This window comes from Motacilla alba, chromosome 11 (genome assembly GCF_015832195.1).
Source record: "Motacilla alba alba isolate MOTALB_02 chromosome 11, Motacilla_alba_V1.0_pri, whole genome shotgun sequence".
NCBI lineage: Eukaryota > Metazoa > Chordata > Aves > Passeriformes > Motacillidae > Motacilla > Motacilla alba.
This window is the reverse complement of record NC_052026.1, coordinates 20,889,761-20,913,740: the sequence shown is the minus strand read 5'-3', so window position 1 is coordinate 20,913,740 and position 23,980 is coordinate 20,889,761. Positions and strand designations below refer to the sequence as shown.

General features: G+C 41.7%; 1 protein-coding gene and 1 non-coding gene across 6 annotated transcripts in view; both read right to left on the bottom strand.

Annotated features, from left to right (window-relative positions):
* The window catches only part of AP1G1 (adaptor related protein complex 1 subunit gamma 1), a 38,429-nt gene continuing 14,449 nt past the window's right edge, over positions 1-23,980 (bottom strand). For 3 of the 5 annotated variants that reach the window (XM_038147787.1, XM_038147784.1, XM_038147786.1), the window contains exons 4-24: positions 22,169-22,310; positions 20,862-20,958; positions 19,952-20,028; positions 18,810-18,818; positions 17,591-17,686; positions 17,038-17,118; positions 16,687-16,785; positions 16,220-16,275; positions 15,690-15,803; positions 12,521-12,661; positions 12,169-12,223; positions 10,971-11,093; positions 10,570-10,659; positions 9,950-10,077; positions 9,292-9,396; positions 8,661-8,802; positions 7,966-8,092; positions 7,436-7,531; positions 7,039-7,199; positions 5,970-6,068; positions 1-3,884 (exon numbers count right to left, since the gene is read on the bottom strand). In XM_038147787.1, coding sequence (XP_038003715.1) covers positions 3,783-3,884; positions 5,970-6,068; positions 7,039-7,199; positions 7,436-7,531; positions 7,966-8,092; positions 8,661-8,802; positions 9,292-9,396; positions 9,950-10,077; positions 10,570-10,659; positions 10,971-11,093; positions 12,169-12,223; positions 12,521-12,661; positions 15,690-15,803; positions 16,220-16,275; positions 16,687-16,785; positions 17,038-17,118; positions 17,591-17,686; positions 18,810-18,818; positions 19,952-20,028; positions 20,862-20,958; positions 22,169-22,310 — 2,140 coding nt within the window. In that variant the 3' untranslated portion in view covers positions 1-3,782. The remainder of the gene's footprint in view (positions 3,885-5,969; positions 6,069-7,038; positions 7,200-7,435; positions 7,532-7,965; positions 8,093-8,660; positions 8,803-9,291; positions 9,397-9,949; positions 10,078-10,569; positions 10,660-10,970; positions 11,094-12,168; positions 12,224-12,520; positions 12,662-15,689; positions 15,804-16,219; positions 16,276-16,686; positions 16,786-17,037; positions 17,119-17,590; positions 17,687-18,809; positions 18,819-19,951; positions 20,029-20,861; positions 20,959-22,168; positions 22,311-23,980) is intronic. The other 2 variants (XR_005258222.1, XM_038147788.1) reach the window with 2 other exon arrangements.
* On the bottom strand, positions 14,201-14,287 carry LOC119705830. The gene has a single exon (XR_005258340.1). It is a non-coding gene; the product is annotated as a small nucleolar RNA SNORD71 (small nucleolar RNA).

Below are 23,980 nucleotides of genomic sequence, written 5' to 3'. Positions count from 1 at the left end.
TTTTAAATCATTGAATATTGACTCATTTTATTAGTCACTTCATAATTTGTTTCAACCAAAAGACAATACACACAGCAGAAGTCTAATGCATCCCATGTAAATGTTTACATCTGTTAAGCTCCTCACTCACCTATGACTCAGCATTTACCTAAATTTTTCACATCTCAAAAATAGGTCTCCAGAATTTCAAGTGCCAACAGGTGCCCTGCCTCAAATGGCATGTTTTTCACTTTAAATTTGGGTTTGTTGGGGGTTTGTAGTCATTTTTTGTTTGCCTTTTTTTTTCTCTATACTGTCAAAGAGGTGGGATGGGGCTCTGTGTAAAATTTAAATTACAACATCACGAAAGAAAAAGAAATATGCAGGAGGAGAGTGAAAGTTAAAAGGGAAGCAGTCCAGCAGCTCCTTCCCTCACAGCCTCCAAGTAGAAAATGAACACACAAAAGTGCACCAGCGTCACTGCTGCTGCGGCTCACAGCTAGTACCAGCCTTAGGCAAGGCACGGGTACCTTTCCCAGCTGCTTCAGTATCTTCTGAGTTAGAGATCCAAGGTACTGTAAAGACAGTCCCCTCACTGCTATTGCTTCAATAGGTTGTTCAAGGCCATATTTTGTGCCATCAAGACCTGGACAAAGTCAACTTTTAGGACCTTTTCATGTCTCCTCCCCCTTCAGGCCCATTATGGCCACTATCGTTTCTGTCATTTTTTGACTGAAAATACATTCACTTGGAAAAAAAGACATCCAGTGTCTCCCAGTCCCAAAGCCTCCCATGCAGATACTAGTAAGATTAGCCAAGAAGTCCATATCTTGCTGCCTTTATATCCCCCTTACACTGAAGCAAGGAAAACGTTGACCAGACCTGTAAGAATTGTTGCATTCAACTGGCGGGAAGAGGACTCAGGGTATGCTTGGAGTGCCTCAGGCGTGCGAGCACGCTCCAGAGGAAAACCACAGCAGCAGCACAGAGCTTGAAATGCACGTGGGGGTCAAGGAGCAAGCAGCATTATCTGGCATTGCAGATAGGGAAGGTGTGAAGCCTGCCTTCCTTCTTGTGTAATATCAGCATCCATCCCTTAGTGAGGAGGGGAGAGCTCCAAGGACAACTGGAATGTTTGGCTGCTACAAAGGAGTACTTCATAGCCAAGGGAGGGCTTCCTGCAAAGCATATTTTGGGTACACGCATCGCCTCCTCCAGCTCGACTCAAATACAGGACGAAATGCCCACTTCCCCACAGACACAGTGCAAGGGTGGCTGAAGGAGCCAAGAACACAGAAAGAATTCACCCCGCAAGGTTACCAGAGACGGACAGCTGCTCTAGGGGACAGAAAACAAGCATGACAAGAGGGACAACATACACTGTTCCCAACTCTGTTGCAACAAACTGGCCAGGCGAGAGACCATTTTCTTCTTCCTTCCCATCTAATTTCCTGTACCAGTGCTCTTTCCCAGCAAAACCAAAGGGAGAGCGAGGCATGCTGGCTTTCAGTACGAGTGATCATGTACAACTCTGTGAAGAGAATGACAGAGCTTAGGAGGAGTTCAGGAACCAAGGCAAAGACTTCCCATTAGCTTTTTATCTGGGACGCTCTCAGAGCTCACTGGGGTATGGGTTTAACATGCTCAGTCTTCAACACTGAGCTTGAGCTAGTGGGGCAATGAATAACCACAACTGCAGTGAAAACGATTAAGCTAAATACTCAAGCACCAGAAATGGACCCTGATTCAGCCATTTCTTGCAAAACTGCCTGTTTCATGATGCTTCCAGCTAAGCACAGGATAGATCTCTCCACTGATAACCAAGGCATGACCCTACCACAACCCAACGTTAATTTTAAGGAAATCATACATTGTTCTTCTAGATTTTATAACCCTACTGATGCCAGTTCCAGGGAAAAAAAAAAGCTCTTTGCTAATCCAAAGGCCCAAATCAGTTCAATCAGTAAGGCAGCAAAAGTACCCTTCAAGAGAAGATAAATTTACTCCACTACACATGGACCAGCACTTTAATTAGTGTCAGTCCTACATTATATTGCTTAATGCAGTCAAGACCAGACCAGACTGAACAACCCTCAGTGGCCTCCTGCTCTCAATTCAAGGGCAGAACAGGTCTTCAGTTTTCCCTAAGTACACTGTGGATCACTCTTGCAATATTTTTGGCAAGTTCTGAAGCCCACTGTTAGCATTTCTGTGGACACAAGAAACTATGTCTAAGTTAGTGCTCACAGCACTCAATGATTTGGAAAGCCCTAGAACAGAACTGAAGCAGAAGTGCCCAACCTTCAGCTTACCAGCACACTCAAAAATGAAGACCTAAGATGTATCCTAAGATATATCCTAAAGAGCACTGAACATCTGGAGTTTGTCACACTGTGCTTTTGTCTGTCTTACACATCACCTCCTAGAGACTGCCCAGAACTGCACCACCTTGCAGGAGTTCCTGCAGGGACATCCCTGAACACAGCTTTCTGTGAACTCAGAGGGGTACCAACCAGACCTTGCATCTTTGGATCCAAATACTCAAACAACTGGCTTCCATTCAAAACACAGTTTAGTTACTTTCAGTCTGAATGTGAACTGGCACATTAATTCTGAAAGGGGAGCAAGGATCAACTAAGTAAAAAAATGGGAAAAGGTCTCTTTAAACTGCATGGTCTTTATTTCAGTGCCAATATTACAGATACAACACAAATATCCCAGTCAGAAGTAACTCAAATGGAACCCAGGGGGTCTACAACAGGCTCTGGAAATAAAATTGGGGAGAAGTTCTGGAATAACCAGGAAGAGCAACTTTGCAGCATAGTCTCTGATGAGTCCTCCAGCAGGAGCAAAGCCCTTGCCCAAAAACTGATCTACAAAATTGAATGTGTCTTTTCTACCCATAAACCACAACTAACAGGTTGAAAGACTTTGAAACCGTATGTGGTAGAAAACCAGCTGCTCCTTTTATCTCTACATCTCTCATAACACACTTCACTTTCTGGGGAAGCTACAGAAGACTGAATCTGCATGGCTGTGCCTGCTGATGGAAGGAGAGAAAATTCAGGTGTAAGGGCTTCATTTTCAAGTACAGCACCGAAGCAATTTTACCAACTCTTACCAGCACCTCTTCTCCTGCACTGTGTTCCAGGTTTGCAGATGAACTCCAAAGGCCTCACTTGCTCTTGGTATGCAGCACATAACTAAGAAGTGCGTGTATACAATAATGCACTGAGTAGGTCATAAGAAGCCTCCAGCCCCTTAAGACCTAGGGGATACAAGAAGAAAGACGAAGGGCAGCTTGGCATTCCCCAAGACCCCATCTGAGTCCCAGATGAAAATGCCTGAAGGAATCCAGCTAGAAATGAATGACAACACGCCTTACCCACCCCAGGGAAAAAAAGACAGCAGAAAGAAGGAGCAACTGCTCACTTGCTGCAGAGAGAAGAAAGCTTCCCTGCTAGAAATTCCAGACTTCTCTTCCAACCAGGCTGTGTTCCTTTTTGAGGGGGAAGGAGGATGGGGAAGGGGAGAAGGGAATGTTGCTTCTGGCTGTGAATGCATGTGTGAGGGAGTGCACAGTAGCCTCCACAAGCCACCAGCCTCATCAGCAGAGGAGAGGAGATTAATCTTAACAGATATGCTTCAAAGTCAGCAATCACTTCAGGAAAATTCCTCCTCATCAGCAGGTCTCTTTTGTTCCCCATGCCCATGGTGCAGTTTGGGGGATTGCCAAGGATCACAACCTTCTTCCCAGAGTTCTTTTGATTGGGTGGGATGAGAGTAAGAATGGTGCCAGAGCCTCATTGCCAAGACTGAGGGGGGAAGTTGTTGACTTCTGCTAGATCCTGCATTGCAGAGCCCTTGTGATTATATGTCAACTTGATCCGCATACGTAGTTGTTGCTACAAGAGAAAAGGGGGAAACAAACACAAAGCAAATTCAGGTCTTCATTAAAGGTCAGAGACTCCCACCTCATGCCGTTCCCCTCCCACACCCCACGAATACTCAACACAGACTTTTCCTGAATGCAAGAGCTTGCTGGGAGTATGTGCAGGGTGAGCTATGACACTGCAGATAAATGCTCCATCTGGTGGGACATTCATTGGTCACTGTAGTTCTCAGATCAGGTACAAGCTCTTAAAAAAGTTACAGCACAGCTTCTACCCATGTTTGTGTCTGCACTGGCCCTGCTCTTGCAAGCACTGAAGTCCTTAAATACAAAATTAACCGCCTTCAAATTCCAGTTAACAACAGAAGGAAGCAGGTGGCAGATCTGTACTCTGCTGCACTGCACTTGGGCTTGCAGGGAGAGATGGGCCGTCCATTCAGTGCAGCAGTCTGGCAACCTCAAGTACTGCACAGCTCAGCAGCACTGTGAAGGAAATAGCCTACAAAAGACTGGGAACAGAATCTCCAAGAACATTCCCTTCTGCTGTAACTACATGATGTAATAGCTCAGAGATCACTTTACACTATCATTTGGCTGTCACCCAGATACTAGGTGGCCCTTAAAAACAGCCAGAGTACAGCATGCTCCAGTCAGGTTCCCTACTCTCTCTCAAAAAAAAAAAAAAATCCAAAAATAAAAAGCCAAAAGTTGACCATTTCTATCTCTTTTCTCCATACCTACAGGCAAATACACAAAAGGGATAGCAGAGGGAAAAAAGGAAGACCGTGACTGCTTCAATAAAGCTTAGGATAAAGAAGCTATACTGTATGACTAATAGATCAACATCATCACTGTCACTTTTTGGTTTATTTGTCGTTTTAGAAAGCTAGCCATTAGTTTCAATCCAGCATGATGGCTTTATTTTGCACCTCTGTACTCTGAACTGCTCCTAGGAGTCGTGGCATTCCTACAAGAAAGCATGCCACTACCCTAGGTGTGCTTCACCTTGCAGGTCCCATTCTGGCACATAACAGGAAAACACCTAAACCCTCCAAAGTTCAGAAAATAACTTTCAAGGTGATCTTTGAAAGATGCTCTACAGCATCACAGAGGAACTGGTGTCAGATGTATATAAGACACAGAATTAGTCTTGTGGTTTAATATAGGCAGAGGTGAGCAGACTACATGGAAATAGAGGGAGATGCATGGAAACCACAAAAACTATACACTAGAAGACTAACACTCAGTGAAACTTGGGCTGAAATTTGTGATTTTTTTTCTCACTTGCACATCAATCTAGCAGAAACACTTTTCATCTAGTGGAGTACATCAGTTTTAACCCATGAAAAGCTTCTAATGTTTTAAATTCCTAGAGTAATTTAGGATCATAAGGCTGCTTCAAAGGAAGAAGTATGATCTCAATTTTACTTTTCTTTCTGATGCCATCTGAGCATCAGAAGACCCTCTTAAGGAGGAAATGTGGGCCACATCCCTCCCTCCTTTTAAGTCTGTTGTGTCCCAGTCTTGAAGCCTATCTCTGAAAGTTCTAAAACAAATGCTATTACAATTACATCACTCCTAAAGATTCTTTCCATCAACTATTTAAAACTACAATCATCACATTAAAAACAAATGAGACCACTTAACAGACAATTTTAAGAATATGGATCAAGCTGCTTTTTTGTGTAAAAACATTTCAATAACACCATCACAGACAGCAAGAACAAATGCTGAATATCTTTATGTGTCAAGATGCTCACCTTCAAACATCACTTTTACAACCCACAGAAACACCAAGTTAAGCTCCTCTGGCCATTTGAAAACTTAACAACCACTGCAATGCAAGGCATGAATGACTTCAAGATAGCAAAGCTATTAAACTGTTTTAGCAGTATAACCAAATAGAAGGCCAAAGCTGTGTCCAGAAACTCCTGTGTTTTTCATAACTTTTTCCTATCTCTAACTGAAGTGACTGCCATGAAAAATGTATCATTCACTACCATCATTCCCTACCTCTCATCAGAGATGCACCCCTGACTGGCATTAAATGAATGGTTACAAGACAGTATCTTCAACAATTCTTCTTGGACTCACTCACCTTCTGTGGATTCAGGACTTTAATGACCTGTGTGATGGTCCCAGAATTAAATGCAGGGATGACACTGCTGCTGGGAGACAGAAGCTGCAGCTGGAATGTCTGAAAACAGGACATTCAGAAAACAATTTGAAGTGTAATCAAGTAAGAAGTGACTTGTTTACACTGAAAGAAAGGAAGGAAAATTAAAAGTTCATTTTCTGGCTCTGAATAATCAGTTCTTGAATTCCCTCTCTTGTTGTTCCCTAAGAACAACACACTCACTGGCCCACCTGCTTTTTATGCAAGTAGGATCCAGGTAACACAAATAATAGGAGGTGAGGGCTTATTGCAGTGTACCAACATCAGCAGCAACACTTGCTTCCATGTGTTGCACTCAGAGGAACAGTCAGCACACCTCTAACTTCAGGAGGACTGTTCTTTCCCTGATTCCTTCCTATGGTAGGTGTAAAACATACTTAAATCCAAGTTAAGAGGAATACTAGTTCCTAGAAGTGAATGTACTTTCCCAAATTTGGAGAGCATTCCAGTAACATGCCGCTTCAATAGCCTGCTCTGCTATAAACTAGGCAGTATCTGTCACTCACATTTTGTGCTGCAGCTGAGTGCAAGGGGAAACAATTCACTTCCTTAAATGAGGAATGCCATTAAATTTTTATAAGCAACTAATAGCTTCAAAAGATTTTTTCTTTCATGTATTCATAGCTCCAAAAAACAGTCTATTTCTCAGAAATTAAGAATAAAGGGTATGATTAGTGTCTCAAAAATACTGATTTTGACCCAAATGTGGTTTTTTCCTGAGGTTTAGCCATTTTTCTAGAAAGTGGTGATTTCAAAACACAATTTTGTCCAAGCAGAAGTGGTCCAATTTGATTGGAATCTGTGTTCTATTGCATTTACAACATGTACTTTCAAACTGGAAAGAGATGACCTAACTGTGCACTAAGAGAAACTCGGGACAGTTCTCAGCCTTGTTTACCTTGCAAGTTTCTATCTACATGAAAGCACCTATTAGGAAGTGTTTGCAACTGGCCCTTCAGCTTCTCACTGTAGCTGCCCTAAGTGGCTCTACCTTTGGTACTGCAGCTTGGAAAACAAAATCTGTCATATCCAGCTCTGTGCTGTTGGAGGCCTGTATCGTGATTACAGTGACACTAGGGTTGGTGTTCGACCTCTCAAAGGTGAAGTCAATCTTCAGCCCATTCTTGTTGTATGCAGTAATGGAGGGGATTCCTGTAGGAAACAAAAAAAGCAGAAGACCTACAAAATCTGGAGATCATTCTCACCATCATAGTATGCACTTACTTTACCCCAGATTCTTCTGAAAATTAAACACACCCCCATGTGCTCCAGTATCTATGGCACACTTTTAAATTGCCTCCCTTTTATTTTTTTTCCTACTATTCCTTGTTTCCTCTTCTAGTTAGGTGTTGGGGCACTTCAGGGAAAGGATTTACAATGTCCCTAACCTGCAGCAATATCATTGAAGAGAGGCTGAGTTGTAAGTCCATCGAGCAGAAACGGAGGCTGTGCTATCTGGGGTGCAGGGGCAGATACTGGAGAACCTACAAGAAATGTTGAAGGATTAATACTTTGCTGTCAGGAAATGAAGAGTAATTACTCCTTTGCCAAAGATTGACTACTGCATTTTGTATTTCTTTACATGAAACTCTATAAATCACCTGTGTTGTCATCCTCCCCTTCTTTGCTTTCAAGAATTAGCAAGTATTCAAATGGAATTAATTCCTCACATCCTATAGTCCTCTCTGGAAAGGCTCACAGCATTCCCAGACTCAGGTGTGAAAATGCTCAAGTCTCACCAGCTAATCATGCAGAATCAACCTGTGACTTCATTCCCTGACTCCCAGCTGTAGGCTAATATGGATCTTGGTAAGAGTAAATGTTAAAACTAGGACTTAAAAGACAATGAACAAGTAGCCCACCCTCATCCCATCCCAGGGATGAGAATGTAAACTTCTAAGAAATGCAGCCTGCTCACCTGTTAGGTTGAGGTCTCCCAGGAGGTCAAGCAGCTCCCCACCAGCAGTGGCTGGCTTGCTTGTAGGTGCAGTGGGAATTACAGGTGTTATATCACTTCCCCCCAACAAGTCCAATAAATCATTTGCCTAATGAGAGAGTGGATGTAATACTTACATATATTCAAAGTTCTGCTACTTTTCCTTGCAAATGCAGTGTGTTCTATTTGTTCTCAAACTGAAGACCACCAGAGGTGATGGCCAGTTAGAGGGGTTCTTAGTTTCACTGTGATCCCATGCCCCACAAGAAATCTAGTTTCCATGCTTGAGGGACTGAAGAGATAGGGAAGGACTGGGTTCATGCACACTAAGTTTGGGGAATCACAAAATATTCTGAGTTGGAAGGGACCCACAAGAATCACTGAGTCCAACTCTAAAGTGAATGGCCCATAAGGGGATCAAACACACAACCTTGGCATTATTAGCACCATAACCAACTGATACAATCCCACCCTGCTCCTCAGCCTACAATGACCTGTCCCACACACCTGTTCTGGACATTAGAGCCATCAGAGCAGAGCAATGATACAATCATCACCAGTCAGAAACAGCAAAGAAGCAGAGAGGGTGAGGGAGATGGTCTCAGCTTGCTGTTGGCAAAGGCTGGAAATGTGGTCTGACAGGCAGTGGAAATTTATCCTGGGTCAGTTTCTGTTACCTGGTTAGCAGGCTGCAATCCAGAGGGTGGAGGTTTGGTTTCCAGTACTGCTGTCTCTGTCTCTCCATTGGTCTGTACAATCTCAGCAGGGCCATTTGTGGTGACTTTCTCCATTACTGGCATTCTCTCAAGCAGTGCTGGCCTGAAAGAAGCTGACATAGTTACACTGTGCCATCTTCCTGCACCCCAATCCAAATACCTGGACATTCAACAGCTGATGTATATGGGAGAACCTGCCTTTTCCCTTGAGCTCCAACACCGTGGAACTACAAGACTGCATGACAGTTTAAGGTGGTCAGAAGCAATACCTGGCATTCTGTGCCAGTGCAAATACAATAGTTGATAGCTGAAAGACAAACAAGCCCTCCTGTCTCCTGCTTCCCCCAGCATCCAACAAGCTCAGGCTCAAAGCAGGACAAATGCTTTGGCAGAGACAACCTCTGATCACAGAACAGTAACACAGGATACATTAAGTCCTTAAAACACTCACTAACCCTGTAGAAGGGGAGGGATTCTAGTTCCTCTGTAACCTTAACAAAAATCACCAAAGTTCTCACAGCACACTGTCATCCACAGGCAATCAGAGCAGATAATGATCCTCTTCAAACACCAAATCTCTATCAGCACTTACCTCATGTGATCATATTTCTTGAAAAGTGCATTATATTCCACAGCTCTCTGCTGTAGCTCCACATCAATGCTGCTGCCGTAGATGGAAACTACCTTCTTAATGCGACTGTTAGGGGCAAGGGAAAAAAAACACACCACAGAATTAGCAGCAATAAGCAAGGGATTAGCATGTGTCATCTTGAAGATGCCAATGAGTTTCTGTTCAACTGGAGTCCACATAACTCATGTAAAACAGCAGTATCCATGTAACATCCATATATGAACTGTCCCTTCACAAAAGCATCAGCAGGTGATCAATACACCACCTTAGGGTATGGCATAAAAAAGCTCAACTACCCACACTGAGAAGTGTCCAACAGGAAACAAGGCTATTTTTCTCTCCATCATCCAAAAAAGGAATGAGAAAGAACAGTCCACTGAAACTAAGGAGTTTTCAAGAAACAGCAACATGGATTAAAGTCCCCACACAGTAGAGGGCATCCCTAGAGAAAACAGTACCCATCCTGTGAGCAAAGGAGGACTGTAAAAGCCAAGAAGTAACATGATGACTTGTAAATCACAGAAACAGAATATGTTCAAGGAATACTCCTACTGAAGATAACTGACATCGGTATATTTGCAACAAAGCCCTGGGCAATGTACCACCAAAGGGAACTCACTTGACAGTGCAGGTGAACCTTGTGGAAAGCTTCATGATGGCAGTGAGAGCATAGCCTCGTGTCACAGATGCAGACATATTAGATATCAGGACGCTTTCTAAAATATCAAGAACTTCATCCTCTGTTACCTGAAAAGGTACAGTGAGGTTAGGCTAAGACAGAGAGGAGCTTACAGCAAGCCTTACAGACCATACTGTAAAAACCTGTCTCTTGCCTATTGGCCATGTCACACTCCTCTGCAACTCTGAGCCTGTAACATTATGTTCAGAGTGAGACATGCATCCAGGTGGAGATCTTATAGTATGAGTTTTAAAATATAGTTTCTGTTTCACATATTGAAGAACAGGTTTATCACTGAAATACACTAAGACCCCAGTAGATTTCTTCCAAATCAGTTGGCACTGAAACCACACCATTCTGCCAGTTGTAGCAACACTCCACACAGCCAGTATTTACACAGTCCATGCCTGCAGCAGGGGAAGGAGATTCCTGTCCAGGGTCCATTACCATCATGGACACTAGTGCCAGGGAACTGCTGAAAGCACTCCCTTCACCTAGCCAGCATCAAGTAGATCCAGCCTCAGCCAGGTGTCCAGTTGCAGTTCTTTCTCAAGGTATACCTGTATTGGTTCCTCCTCTTCACACTGACCAGACACCAGAAGATCTCCATACTCTCCTATGCACCAGGAGGCAACTTGTACCAGGGGTTGCTGTTGGAAGAAAAACCAGAGAAGCCTAAGAGATAAATGGCTGCCTGCATGATAAATTAAACTGTCCACATTTCCAGGAGCAAGCTTAGCCTTCCACAGCAGAAGAAAGAGGAATATCTGATTTGATCAAGAATTCCATAAGAGAATTGGAGAAACTAAAAAGAACATGAACTTAGAGAAGATATGCCTGCTCAGCAGTCTCTCCCTTGGAGCCAGACAATGTGATGTTGGCTTTCCCTGAGATGCTTAGTAAACATGCATAATTATTGCAGTACAACAAAGAAACTGAAGCCAGCTGCATTTGGTTTTACCTGGGAGTAATCTCCAAGGATGGCTTTGTAGAGTCTCTGCACAGTGTAGGCATGCATCTCCACACTATTAGTTATTAACTGGATCAGATTGGGAACAGCATCATCACGAACATAACTTCCTGCCTGCAAGAACAATTGTTAGGTTTTACTATGGACCTTCTTAAACACTCAGCAGCTGTGATACCCTTCACAAAACCACCTGATGCATCTGGAAATATAAATCAACCCTTTCATCCATGAGCACTTTCTGGTTGACTCTGAGCAACCTCAGGGGGGCAGAAGTACAGGACAGCACATTTATCAACAAATGAAACTATACTCAGAGAAATCCACACTACAGATACCCTGAAACTGCAAGAGGATAGAGTGCAGAAATGAATACAACCTTATGAGCGGTTTATCTAGCAGAAAAGAAAAGGCAATTACTTTACTGGAGAAAGTAATCTGAGAGCAATTCTCACAGCCAACCTTCCAACAGAAATTAATTCTCACTTCAGATGAATCTACTGCTCTCTGTTTCAAGGTGACAAAAGAGCATCCCAGTCAGACTTACTTTTTGCTGAACTTCTCAAATTTGAACACTCATACTGATAAATCTCTTCCCACTCCTTTGCCTCACAGAACACACTGCCTACCCAAGTTACCAAGATCTCTTCCCTCGGTTGCCAAAGCACTGCTCCAGTTCCACCTCAGCTGTGATGTTTATAGATAAATTCAAGTAGATAAAGAGTAATAACTAAACCCAAAAAAGGTGAACCATGAGGCTGTTGATAGTTTCATTAACAAGTTTATCAAAACTCAACTTGGAGTAATTCCAAGAAATGCCTTCACCCCCTTTCTCTTTGCAAGTCACTTCAGGCTGCATTCACTCTCCTCTGAAAGGAGTGTATATTGCAATCAGACAGTACAAGAGCTGTTCTTAGAAGCTAGTGTGATTACTGCAGTAGAAACACTGCTACACACTGTTACTCTTGTGTGTTTCTGAAATACTACAGTTCTTCTAAAAAGTCACCCAGTCATCCAAGGCAGCCAGTCAGAAATATGCAAACTCGGTAAATGTGACTATCATAAGTACACTTCCTCTATTTTAGCATTTGTTATCTGCCAGCCTTTAGAACCATCTCCAACTTGATGGTAACTTCCTCCAGAATTAAGAAAATTTTATGTAGTCATACACAAGAGAGGCAATTTCACTTACCGTTGTTAAGACTCTCATAATTGTGTCTATGTGCCAGCGCTTGGAAGGAGCATATCTGACAAAATTAAGAAAACAAGTTGGAGCAGTAACTGCCAGTCTTCAACACCACCAAGAAACCCAACATCATCAGAACCCCCTCTTTTCAGTTACTTCCTGGCCCACTGCTTCGTGAGGTAGGACACCAATACTGAGGGAGGGCTACAACTGACAAACCACACATAAATCAGCAAACAGGGAAGAAATGAATCAACACATTCTCTCTTGGGAACAAGCAGGGAGAGAAACACCACACAAGGGGTTCACAGTCCCGAGGATGTACCAAAAATTATTAGCAAGTAAAACAACACCATACTTTTCCGCTGCAAGAAATATTCCAGATGCACAGTCTGCCTTGAACTCTGGTTCACAAGAATCTAGGAAATACAGTAACTCCTTCATCATTCCACGGACATTGTTCCCATTAACAAGAGCGAAACTCAGTTCCATTGCACGCCTAGGGCAAGAGACAGAAAACCAATCAAGTAACTTCACCTAGTGAAGGAAGTAAAAAACCCCAAAATCCAGCTACAAAAATGCAGTTAACTTGTAATTAATTAGAGAGCAATACTTACTAATCCTGTGAGAACAGCCCTCCACATTTAATGCGCAGTATTTTTTTTGCTCATAGGCAGACAAATATCCACTCTCCAAAAAATTAAGGGGGAGTGGGGCTACAGGGTGCTCTAGAAACATCTATCCATATGTTAAAGATAGCTTAAGGCTAGCAACATCTTTCAGCAGCCAGAGTCCAACAGGATTAAAGTCTGATTGTCCAAGTGTAATTAAATACTGGTCATTTCTGACACACAACTATAACAAAGCAAGCCACAGCATTTTTTCTCCACCTTCAGGGATCCAGAACAGACCTGTTTCCCATTCCATATATTAGAAATTCAAATACAGTAGAGATTTAAAATATTAACTGAGAAGCTTTACTGTGTCCAGTTGGATAAACTGGATACAGTAAAGCTTTTACACTGTAGCATAAAATTTCTAGAACCCAAAGTTACCCTGGTGTTGTTCACTCCTCCTCACCACAGACGTACTGACACCACAACTAGTCAGAGTACTAGCTCCTTGCTATTCCTTTTTGTACCCATTGAGAGCTCAGAGGCTACTCCCAGACCCTTCTACTTGAAGCTTCTGTAGTTGACTTTAGCACAGGTCTCTCATTCTCCTGCCATTTTTTTGAGTGAAGACTACTAACTTCAGATGTGATTGATTTCTGCACAACTTTGCAACAGCTGTGTTCAAATGCATTAAAACAGGCTTGCTAAAAAACCCTGAATGAATGAACACACTATTTGTTCTCAAGAACCTGAGAAGATCTAGACAGCACTATTTCTCTACATTTTCCTAGTTATTATCATAATAAGGATTTTTACAGAATGGTGAATTGTAAATGTGTTACTTTGCTTTTTACCCAGCGAGTACTTAGGGACTGAAAAAATAACAGAGATATTCAGAATTAGGTTGGAAGTACCAAACTAAATTCTACCTTTTAACGTTTAGATCTGTGTTTAGCTGATGTCCTACACCATTATTAGAACTGTTTCCATGCTTCCAACTAGTTCCCAACTCCCTTACACCTATCCCTACTGGGTCCATGTTTATGTTTAAAATTTCAGTCACTTTATAGCAGATATATCAATACTGCAGCTGTGCAGGAATACTATGTTTTCTTCATACCAGGCATTTATCTCAGCACTTATTGCTTACCTTCAGTCATATTACACATTTCATTTCTGTCACAAAGCTCTTAATCATGTAATTTAATCAAATCAAGCAGAAAAAAAGACTTTAATTAAATGGCAAAGCCATTCTGAATTACACTACATGGATCAAATATGAAGTCCATCAGTTACAAGATGATGAGCAGAGGTCATGCTTCAGATAACCAAAAGCAGATATCATGTCTTTCCCTCAAGTCCTTAAAGCTTGCTGCCTGAGGACTCTGACATATACCCAGGCAATATCATGCTTCAATGAAGACAGTGCATTGTCAGCAGCACGAGTGTCAGCATGGCAACATGGTGCTCTGCTGATGGATCACTCAAAGGCTTCATCCTCCAACAGCACTCAGACATGAAGCTCAGTTGTTTGTAGCATACCTGTGTTTTCCTAGCAGGTGCCAATAAAATGTTTTTGCTGCCTTCTACCCAAAATCTAGATAAGGCTCTGCTGTTCCGCAACCGAGCCCCATGCAACCGAGCCCCTGACACCAAACAGCAATGGCAGCCTGACTTGCTCAGCATTTAAGATACAAATTTTTATTGGTTTGGGATAGATTGCAACTGTAAAAAGAGATTACACCATACCCGGTACACAGGAGTTAAATTTAAGTTTCAGAAGCAAGACAAATCCAGTTTCTAGCCTCTTTTACACATATTAATCTGAGAAGAGCTGTTAAAAAAATCTACAGCTGATTCAAAGATGGGCATGAAGAATGACTATCAGAACAAGGATCTATGGTGTATCAGTTTGAGTAGATGGAAAAGAAAAGGTTGAACAATTCTGAAGGTATATTCACGTGATGAGTGCCCAGTGGAATTCTGGCCTGTAGCAGAGAGATTCTATGAAATGCAACAGGATAAATGCTGCTGTGCCCAACACTGCATACTGTATACTGCATTGAGCCCAGACTTTTCTTTGCAACCCAGCTACAGAAAGAATAAGGAGGAGGAGGAGAGTTCTGAAAGAAAGATCAAGGAATCAAGAGGCTGAAAGACTCAGTTTAGAAGAGCAGCCTTCCACATACGCTGGGCAAAGTGAGACCAAACAGTTCAAGAATTTCCATGAGTGACAGAAATAGGAGGGAGTTACTATCATGAGTAAAAGGAACATAATTGAAGAAATGAGAATAAGCTGGAAGAAACTAAGACAGAGTACAAGACAAAGTATTTCTCTGGTGAGAAGTAAGGCTGCAAGCTTCCCCAATGCCCAGAGAAGCAGCAACACACCACTATTTAAATGACAAATGAACACCAAGAATGATAAAAGGATGTAGTTTGTACACAAATTGTTTGAGCAATTAAGTTAAGTCTGAATCCTACTACTCTATAATACATCTAAGAATACATTATTTGGATAACTTAACACTGCTCCAAGACAACATGGCACTGCTCATTCATCTGGGAAAGAAAACCAACGTGGAGCACATCAGAGTAGCTTTGACCACAATCATAGTGCACAGAGGCTTTCCATCCTGCTGAGAACACACAAATCTAATCTCCACTGATACTGCATTCTGGAAAAATTCAGGCAAACAGAATATTTTTTCCCCCATGAAATGTAACAGCAGCTTTCCCAAGAAGGTGGAAGTACATCTTCATTATCTTGTCCATCTGAATTATGGAACCATATTATACCTTCATAGTAGTCTCACTTACAGTTCCCCAGGATTATTGTCATTTCTCCTATGCTCTGCTCACTTTCCACAGACTGTCAACCTCAAGAGTCTATCTCACTGATAATCTGATTACCTTTTAATGGAGACATCCAGATCCTTCAGGCAGTCCACAATGGTGCTTCGGTGCCGCTGTACTGCATTATGGTCTGTCTGCACAGTTTTCAACAGTGACGTCAAAGCTACATATCTGCAAACAGGACATAATGTCATCAGTAGCTGACAGTAGCATTTCATTTCTATGCACAGACACTGTCCCCTTGCCCCAAACCTAGTCTTGTCTTGCAACAGAATAGGATTCTCTTGCACTTGGTATTGAATGGAAATCCTGTAGGGGACTTCCTGACCTATCTTCACAGGTGAGCTACCACACTAAATTGTAACATGCCTTCAGCTTATCAACTAAGAAGGGCAGGGCCACAGATAAGATTTGCATAGAGAAAAGAATGCACCAAGAAAAAAAGCAAGCTCAACAGCCACACTAACCCCAAGAGCAGTGACCCCAACATGGTCTCCTGGAAAGCTTTACTTCAGCATCATCCTTGTGTAATTGCTTCTCACACATTTTAAACTGGGTGTTGTCAAAACACACTTTGTACAACTTACCTAATATTTTTGTCGTTGTTTAATAAGAAACGGCCTAGGATGTTAATGGCTAAGACCTGCAGAAAGAGTTAGGGAAGATCAATGATCTAAAAGGGCTGCTGGTTATCTTCATCATTTCTTGATGACTTCAGAGGCAACATGTCAAAACTAGCATTGAGGTTCTTAGCCAAAAAGAGCTCTAGAAGCTGCCTAAGCAGAGGAAATGCTAAGGGATGCATTGCAGGCTCTCATTTGCACTCAGGACACGCACTCTGCAGAAAATTTTGCCTTCTAATTTTTGTCATTTTTAAAAACCCAAACACCCTCTCTCCCCCAAAACAAGCACCCTTTCTGCAAAGGTTACAGACTTATCTAGAGTCAGATGCAGAGCTGTGTTATGGTGAAACAACCTTGCTTCATGTCCTCCACACAAATTACTCTGATACAATCCTAGGAAAAAAACAAAGGCCATAGCAAAGGCAACTTACTCTCAGGCCGCTCTCAGATTTTATATCCATAATAGTCAGCACAGTTTCATAGAGAATGGCATTTCCCACATTTTTACTTGTTTCTGTATTAGTGGCAACCTGGAGAAAGGAAACAAAATAACTTCAATGAATTCAAAGCAGATCCCCCTTGTGCTGCTCTGCAGAACAGGCAGCAAAAGTAACCAACCGCGACAAAACAGCATCACACATAGGCATTTGCGAATATGCATCTCCTTCAACAAAATTTGACTCAGCATGGCAAGCAGCTGTATCCTCACTAGTGATGCAGAACCTAAATTATTAAGAAACTAAGATAAAGTTTAAACCAATCATCAACCTTGCAGACCTTACCTGTGCAAGTATATCATTCATTGCTTCACTAGAATCATCATCATTTCTCCCTAAAATTCTTAGTAACCGCAGGATTCGTACCTATTTTATAAAACAAAGCAAAGAAAAGCTTGGATGTCAAAAGTGTTTGACATGGGGTCGTAGTGGCAAAAAAAGCAAAAGAAGCTGCTGATTTCCACTCTTAAGCAAAATGCTTATGCCAGGTAAGAACTTTATCAACAAAAACAGGCTTCTGCTGTGCTTATTTTCTTCCCACTAGAACTGCTCAGAGTCCCCTCTCTACTAGGCACAGCTTTCCAAAATCAATATGTGCTGCTTCCCTCTTTTGTCACATAACATGATAAAGCACTACAACTGCTGGTTAAACTAAGGCAGGTGTCTTTCACTAGGGCAGATGAACAGCATTTGCACAATCAGCTCAGAGGAAGACCAAAGAAGCCTTACAATCAACACAGGTGTGGTGGTAAGCACGTCATCATACCTAAGGCTCAAAATACCTAGAATTAAAGCTATTCACTGTTTAAAGCTAGTCACTGTTTGCATCAGTTCTTACCTGCAAAAAGGGGTCACTGATCCCAGACACATCATGCTCTGGCGAATATCCAGACATGATAAGGTTCTTCAGAATACGAACTAATTGGGGAACAAGCTGTGAAGAAGAGAGTTGTCCTATTAGGGTACTATTGTTTCCCTGACCCCAGCTTTGAAGCACAGGTCCAAGAACAAATCTTGTATTTGAAAGCAAGTCAGTCTTTGGATTCTTCCACGAAGTTCAACCTGCACACCTAGAGCTGATGCTGTACGAATACCTACAGCTTGGCTAAGACACAACCAGAAAGAGTTAAGCTGGGACCAGAGCACCATATTGTGCCTTCAAAGTAGTAAATCTACATTTGTGGTACAGTGTAAGTAGAAAACAAACCTAGTTTCCCTGTCATCTCCTTTTGTTCCTACTTTTGCTCTTCAGGAACTGCAAACTCCTCTGAAAACATGCATTTCATAAAACACACAAAATTAACCCTGAACTTCCTGTATCTGCCCTAAAGAGGAAACCAAAGGGTGCAGCAACATCTTCCCTCCAGACATAGTAACAGACAAGTGGGGCATTCCTGGAATCCTTATTTGTGTTTGCTTTGCCTTCCAACATGCATGAATTATCAGGACTGAGGACAGAACAAAGGGAAACATTACAGCCATGGAGATTGATTGAGGGCCACTCCCCCCCACCCCACCTCTGCATCTTCTGGAAAACAAATTACACCCATGAAGACTATCAGCACTGCAGCTGGACTGGGTAGCTCCTTGCAGCACAGAAAGCCTTTACAGCTCCTTACAGGCAGTTAACCAACTGTCTGTCCTGCTCCTTTCTGGGAATCACCCAAAGTTGCCCCATGATTCAGACAAAACACAAAGCCCAGTTTGTGGTAAGAAGAAAGCCCATGGCTACAACTTGCACAGGCACAAAAAAAAAAAAAATTATATATATATATATAAATAAAAATTCTGTCAAATATTCCTCAAATGAGGGAAGACTTGAGGAAAGCAGGCTGATATTTGCAGAAGAAGGCCACAACTGAGATTCAGGGCTGCCATGGATGTAGAGGTTTAGTGACGAGACCCGCACACAGAGAGCATTAGACAAGTAAAGATAATCTAAGCATGTGGCATCAATCATCAATCACAACTGTGTCATTCAGAGGCACTGCCTCACAAGGGACCAACATCTACAGATTCAAGGCAAACATGCATCATCTAGAAAAATTAACTCTTACCTTTTCATTCTAACTCAGCAGGATTCCAAACAGACAAAAGGGACAAAACAGACGAAGCAAGCATTAGGGAGAGGTCAATGTTATACCATTCACAGCATAACAACTACAAGAAATAGCTAGAAAGAACACCCCTAGTAACAAAATTTTGTGCCCTCAGCTCTTCTTTCTTTTCCCACAACTATCACATTATCCAAGCAATTAGCAGCAGGGATGGTACCTGCAAAATGAACCTCATCTGACTTTTTTTCCTGCTTTGATATTTACAATCAAGGCAAGGGAAGATGCATGCCAAAATGCTAAGATGCACCAAAGAATGTACAGTTTTAAATCCCTAATGATATATACAGACAAGTCAAGGAAGAAAGTAAATGGGCATGCAAATAAACACCTTTAAGACTTTTCAGGGGAGCAAATGGCTTGCTCTGTTCTACCAGCTTTGTTCAAGAATTTGATCAAGAATTTAAAATGATCAAGAATTCTTTGATCAAGAATTTAAAATGACAATCAAGGCAATTTTCAGATGCTCTTCTACCAGTAGTCTTTCACATGGCAATAATACAGCAAATTATAGCAAACAACATAAGGAAGTCAGGAGGGTGATGGGAAGCAAACATTCCCAATCAGAGGAGGAGGAGTGATGGCGACTCTCAAACCCTTCAATTAAAATGGAAAATTGTGTAGCAGAGTATACATCAGGCATGAGGTATCTACACAACTAGAATTTAGGTGGGTGTTTTTGAACTGAGTGCATATAACTGTGTGGCTGTGGTTAAGGCATTCAGATGTTGGTATAAGCTTCAGTTTTTCATCTTACTCTCTATGCTTACTTCATTTGTGATTCCAGTGTCACCATGCAATTAGATAGAAGGAGTGACGAAAAACCTAAGGGACCATCAAAGACAACTTTAAATCTAACTCTAGGATGAGTTTTATACTGCGCAATCTTAAGACTGATTGTTTGTAACTTAACCACTCAGTGAAGGGGTTTAGGCCTGGATACACATGAAATTCCCACATTTAATGATTTAAAAAAAATATTTGGCAAACAGACAGTATCATTAAATTCTTCATCCTAACAATTGTAAGGATTTTACTAGAAGGCCATGAATATTAACTTTGCAATATTACCAGTTCACACTTACCTTTCTAAAGTGTGCAAGCATGTCTGGGCTTCTCTCACACATCTCTGTGAGGAGGACAACTGATGTGTGAAGAACACCTAAAGGTGAGGGAGGGGGAAAAGAAAAATGTATCTCCATTTAACATCATTCCACTGGCTCCAAACATTTGACAAACATCACAAGAAAACAACAGAAAATCATTTAAAAATATTCTTGAATTCAACATATATCTAGCACTACAGATACTTGTGCTTGCAGCTGTATCCAAGGGAAAGCAGACAGCAATGTGCTCCTGTCTTAAAGCTGCAATTAAAGACCAAGGCAGGAGATAAATTGGATTTGGTCTGCAGAAACTCGCATACTAAACATACAGTAATGGTCATAGTTCGGCTACTGACCTCTAAGGTCTCTTCTAAATTCAACCAATATGATTCTATACAAACGTAAGACTCCAGAAGGACAGCATGTGTTAGTTGCATTGTGGGTGTCAGGCTCCTCACACTTCCTGATTTTCTCTTCTGATTTGGGTTGCCTACTTGACCTTTTGTCACCTTCCTCAGGAAGCCTCAGAACTCCACTTAAATAAAGACTACACAAAAATAATACCTCCAAACCTAAGCCACTTCCTTAGAGTCACTTCAGGCAGCGTACAGGACAAAAATCAAACTTTCCCATTTCACCCACTCTGAAGTGTACCAAAACACAATGAAAGAGTTCCTTTTGTCACCTATGCCATGTTAAAGTCCTGTTGACTAGCAGTCATACACATCTCTTCCTTCTAAATGACATTTGCATTCACTGTGTAGAAATGGAAAGAAATAAATGATACAAATACATCTCTGAAGTTCCCTCCAAGCAAAAGGCTTAGGTAGCAAGTGCACTATCCTCTAGAGAATGGCCTAGCCTCGCTAAATACAGTCTCAGCTATTACCGTGGTTCTTCTCGTTCAGCAAGTTTTTGGTGGCTGGCAGGAACATCTCCATAAGTTCAGGCACCTTTCTGATGACATGAACAGCGCACAGTGCTGCCTGGATAGGAAAAACACTTTTTAGTACACACAGCAATGACAACACCACCTGTTTTGGGAATATCTAGTACAGTGGGAACTATAACAACCTTCATGATAAACAAAGGCCTGGCACATTTTTCCATCTCTTTATTACAAGTGTTACTCAACAGCATTCCAGAAGAGAGTTCAATAAAGGGGGAGCACTGAACTACAAACTAATACTCCCCCTAGTAATGGTTCATTTTTACATTATTCACATAAGAAGTGCTATTATCTGCAAAGCAGCTCTGCCTTTAATATGGCTACCTCAGCCTGTCTTCCTCTTGCTGGGAAGGAGATAATGCATTGGAAACAAATAATTAAACTTACTGTAAAATTATGGCTTATTTACTTTCCCTCCTTCCCCAAAAAACAACCTCTTCCTGCAAGGGATGGGTGCTCTGAGAAACAAAACTACATTTCCAGAGTTTTTTTTAAAAAACATGTGCCTGTTTCTTCTAGGACGGAGAAGCAACAGGAGACACTATTCCTTGCAACTGCCTGAAAATCAAGTGCCTCTTTCCAGAACACAGAACACCTCTTAGCATTGCTTTCTCTCCAAATTCTCTCTAGATCCAGCTCTAAACAAAGAAGTAACAATGCATCTCTTCCTAAATCTTATTGCTTCAACTCTCACCATGACTTACCAATAAATAAACCTAAAAGAATAGGGGCAATCACACTTGGCTGATGCTATGGCACATTTGCTGCAGAAATTAGACAATTTATAAGTGTTTGTCCATTTCAAGTCCTTAACCCTTCTAGTTCTCACACTACTGTTACCATCATCAACAGAAGACATCAAATAGGTTCAAATCTTCTGATACCAGCCTGCACTGTTAATAACCAGAGTTTTCTCTTACCTGAGAAGATAAATCAAACTGGTGACCAGAATTTTGAGGCTAATGTCCCTGAGGGGGCAAGTGTTCACATTACCACCACTAACGTTATGGGAGAAGAGTGCAAAAATAGAAGCAACTGCCTCACCAATTGGACACTTGCTTATCTTTGAGAGGCTTACATACATTCCTGCTATTAACAGACAGGGAGTTTTGAGCTCTGTGTTGCACACTGGGAAAATATTTACTCAAGTGTGATCTCAGTCATCTAGTATTCCAGGTATTAGCAAGGTGTTCAATCAATCTTGCCTTTTAATCCATAACAAAGTATTCAAAAGTTTCCTGAAATACCTTCTTCCTAAGATAGGAATTGGAAGTTTTGAGGAGCTTTTCCACCTCTCCTGCAAGGTCTCTGCACATTTCTGAGGAGCCCATGCAGCCAAGAGTACAAAGTGCCAGCCCCTGCACATACTGCGTGCTGTGATTAAGGTCACTGTAAAGGAGAACAAAAAAGTCAATCAGCATGCACACACAGAAACTGAACACACAAAAAGAGGGCATCTACAGCTAGAGTCATCTATCCAGCAACACGTGGCCCAAAAGAACTTTCTGGATTCACAGCTCTGTGGGAGCACAACTTGGGAGCAATGGAAGCTTTGAGTGCATGTACCGCAGGGTTTGCTACTAATTCTACTTAGAATCCTCAATTAAAAAAATAAAATACTTGGTTTAACTATCAGATTGACCTGTCAGGGTATCCAGGGATTGAGCTGAGAAGAGGAAAGACTATACAGAATTCCATTTAAAATGGTTTTAGCTTTGGAACTTGCATGCAAAGTACAGACCAGCAGTGACACTGTGGGCTGTCCCAGTTTAAAGATGTTCTACAACAGGCTTTAGCTTCTGCATTTACAAACCAAACAGTATGGAAAAATCTGTGTAAAAGTATTCTCTATCCTGACCAAAAACCACAAACTCCACCACTCACACACCTTGAAAATAATTCATACAAGAATTCTGTTTAGCAATTTTTCCTATTCGTATGCCTAAGGAAGTTGTGAAAAGTGGTCACTAAGAAGCTAAACTACCTAACATGAGATGCTATTAGTGACACTAGCTACAATGTTACACTAAGCATAAGACAACATAGCTTCTACACGGCAATCCCAACAGCCTTGAAAATCAAGTTCTACACCACTTTTCCATCTGTGTTTGGTACTAAGGTTGCCACAGCACCTGGGACTCAATGCTGAAGAAAGTAAAAAATACAGTTCATGGTTTGGGAGGCAACGGGAGCTGGGGACTGCAAGATGGAAGAGCTGGGGAAAGAAGTGGTTCTGAACCAAACACGCAAGAGGAGTGGAAAGACAGTATCCTGGTTGTAACATGAAGCAGTTATGGCAACATGCAGATGAAGGAACAGGTAGCACATGCTACTAAATAGGTTGTTTTTTTGTTTCCTTCCTTTAACAATTTTTTGGCAGCTATATAAAGCTCAGTGTATCACAAGTACATGCTTCAAGAGGTTGCTTTCCTTTTCGTCTCAAAAATCTGAGTCTTGCTATGAAACAGTGAAAAACAATGCCATAAATAAATCCCTTAACGTCTAGATAAAAGCAAGACACAATGGCAGATACAGAAGCCGAAGGAGAAAGCAATATACAACACAGGAGATGGTGGGAAGCTGTCCACCATTTTTGCTCAGCTTCCGTCTGACCCATTTCCAGTTCAAACTCACTACACCCTTACCAAATTCACTGTAGCACAAACAATCAAAAGAGGTGTTAATCTGCAGCCTGGTCCTAATGGAAGCACCTCACAGGTATAGCATTTTAATGAAAGAGCTTAAGACAAAAATCTTCTGGATGCTAGGTTCAAAGTCAGAAGATCCTCAGGCCTCCAGTTTTGTCAAGTTTCTTTTAAAGCACTTTGAGGCCACAGTCTATTTGAAGATCAATACTTTACTTGCCAATATCTGAGAGACTTACGCACTAATAGCACATAATAATAAAAACAGGTACACCACACAACTTTTGGGTAGGTCAACCAGAACCCAGCTGTTCCATACCTGCTCCAATCCATCTTGAAAAGAAAACACACTCATCATCACCCACTAAACTATGATATAAGAAAGTCCCACTTTAACATTGCTTTGCTGAGAGA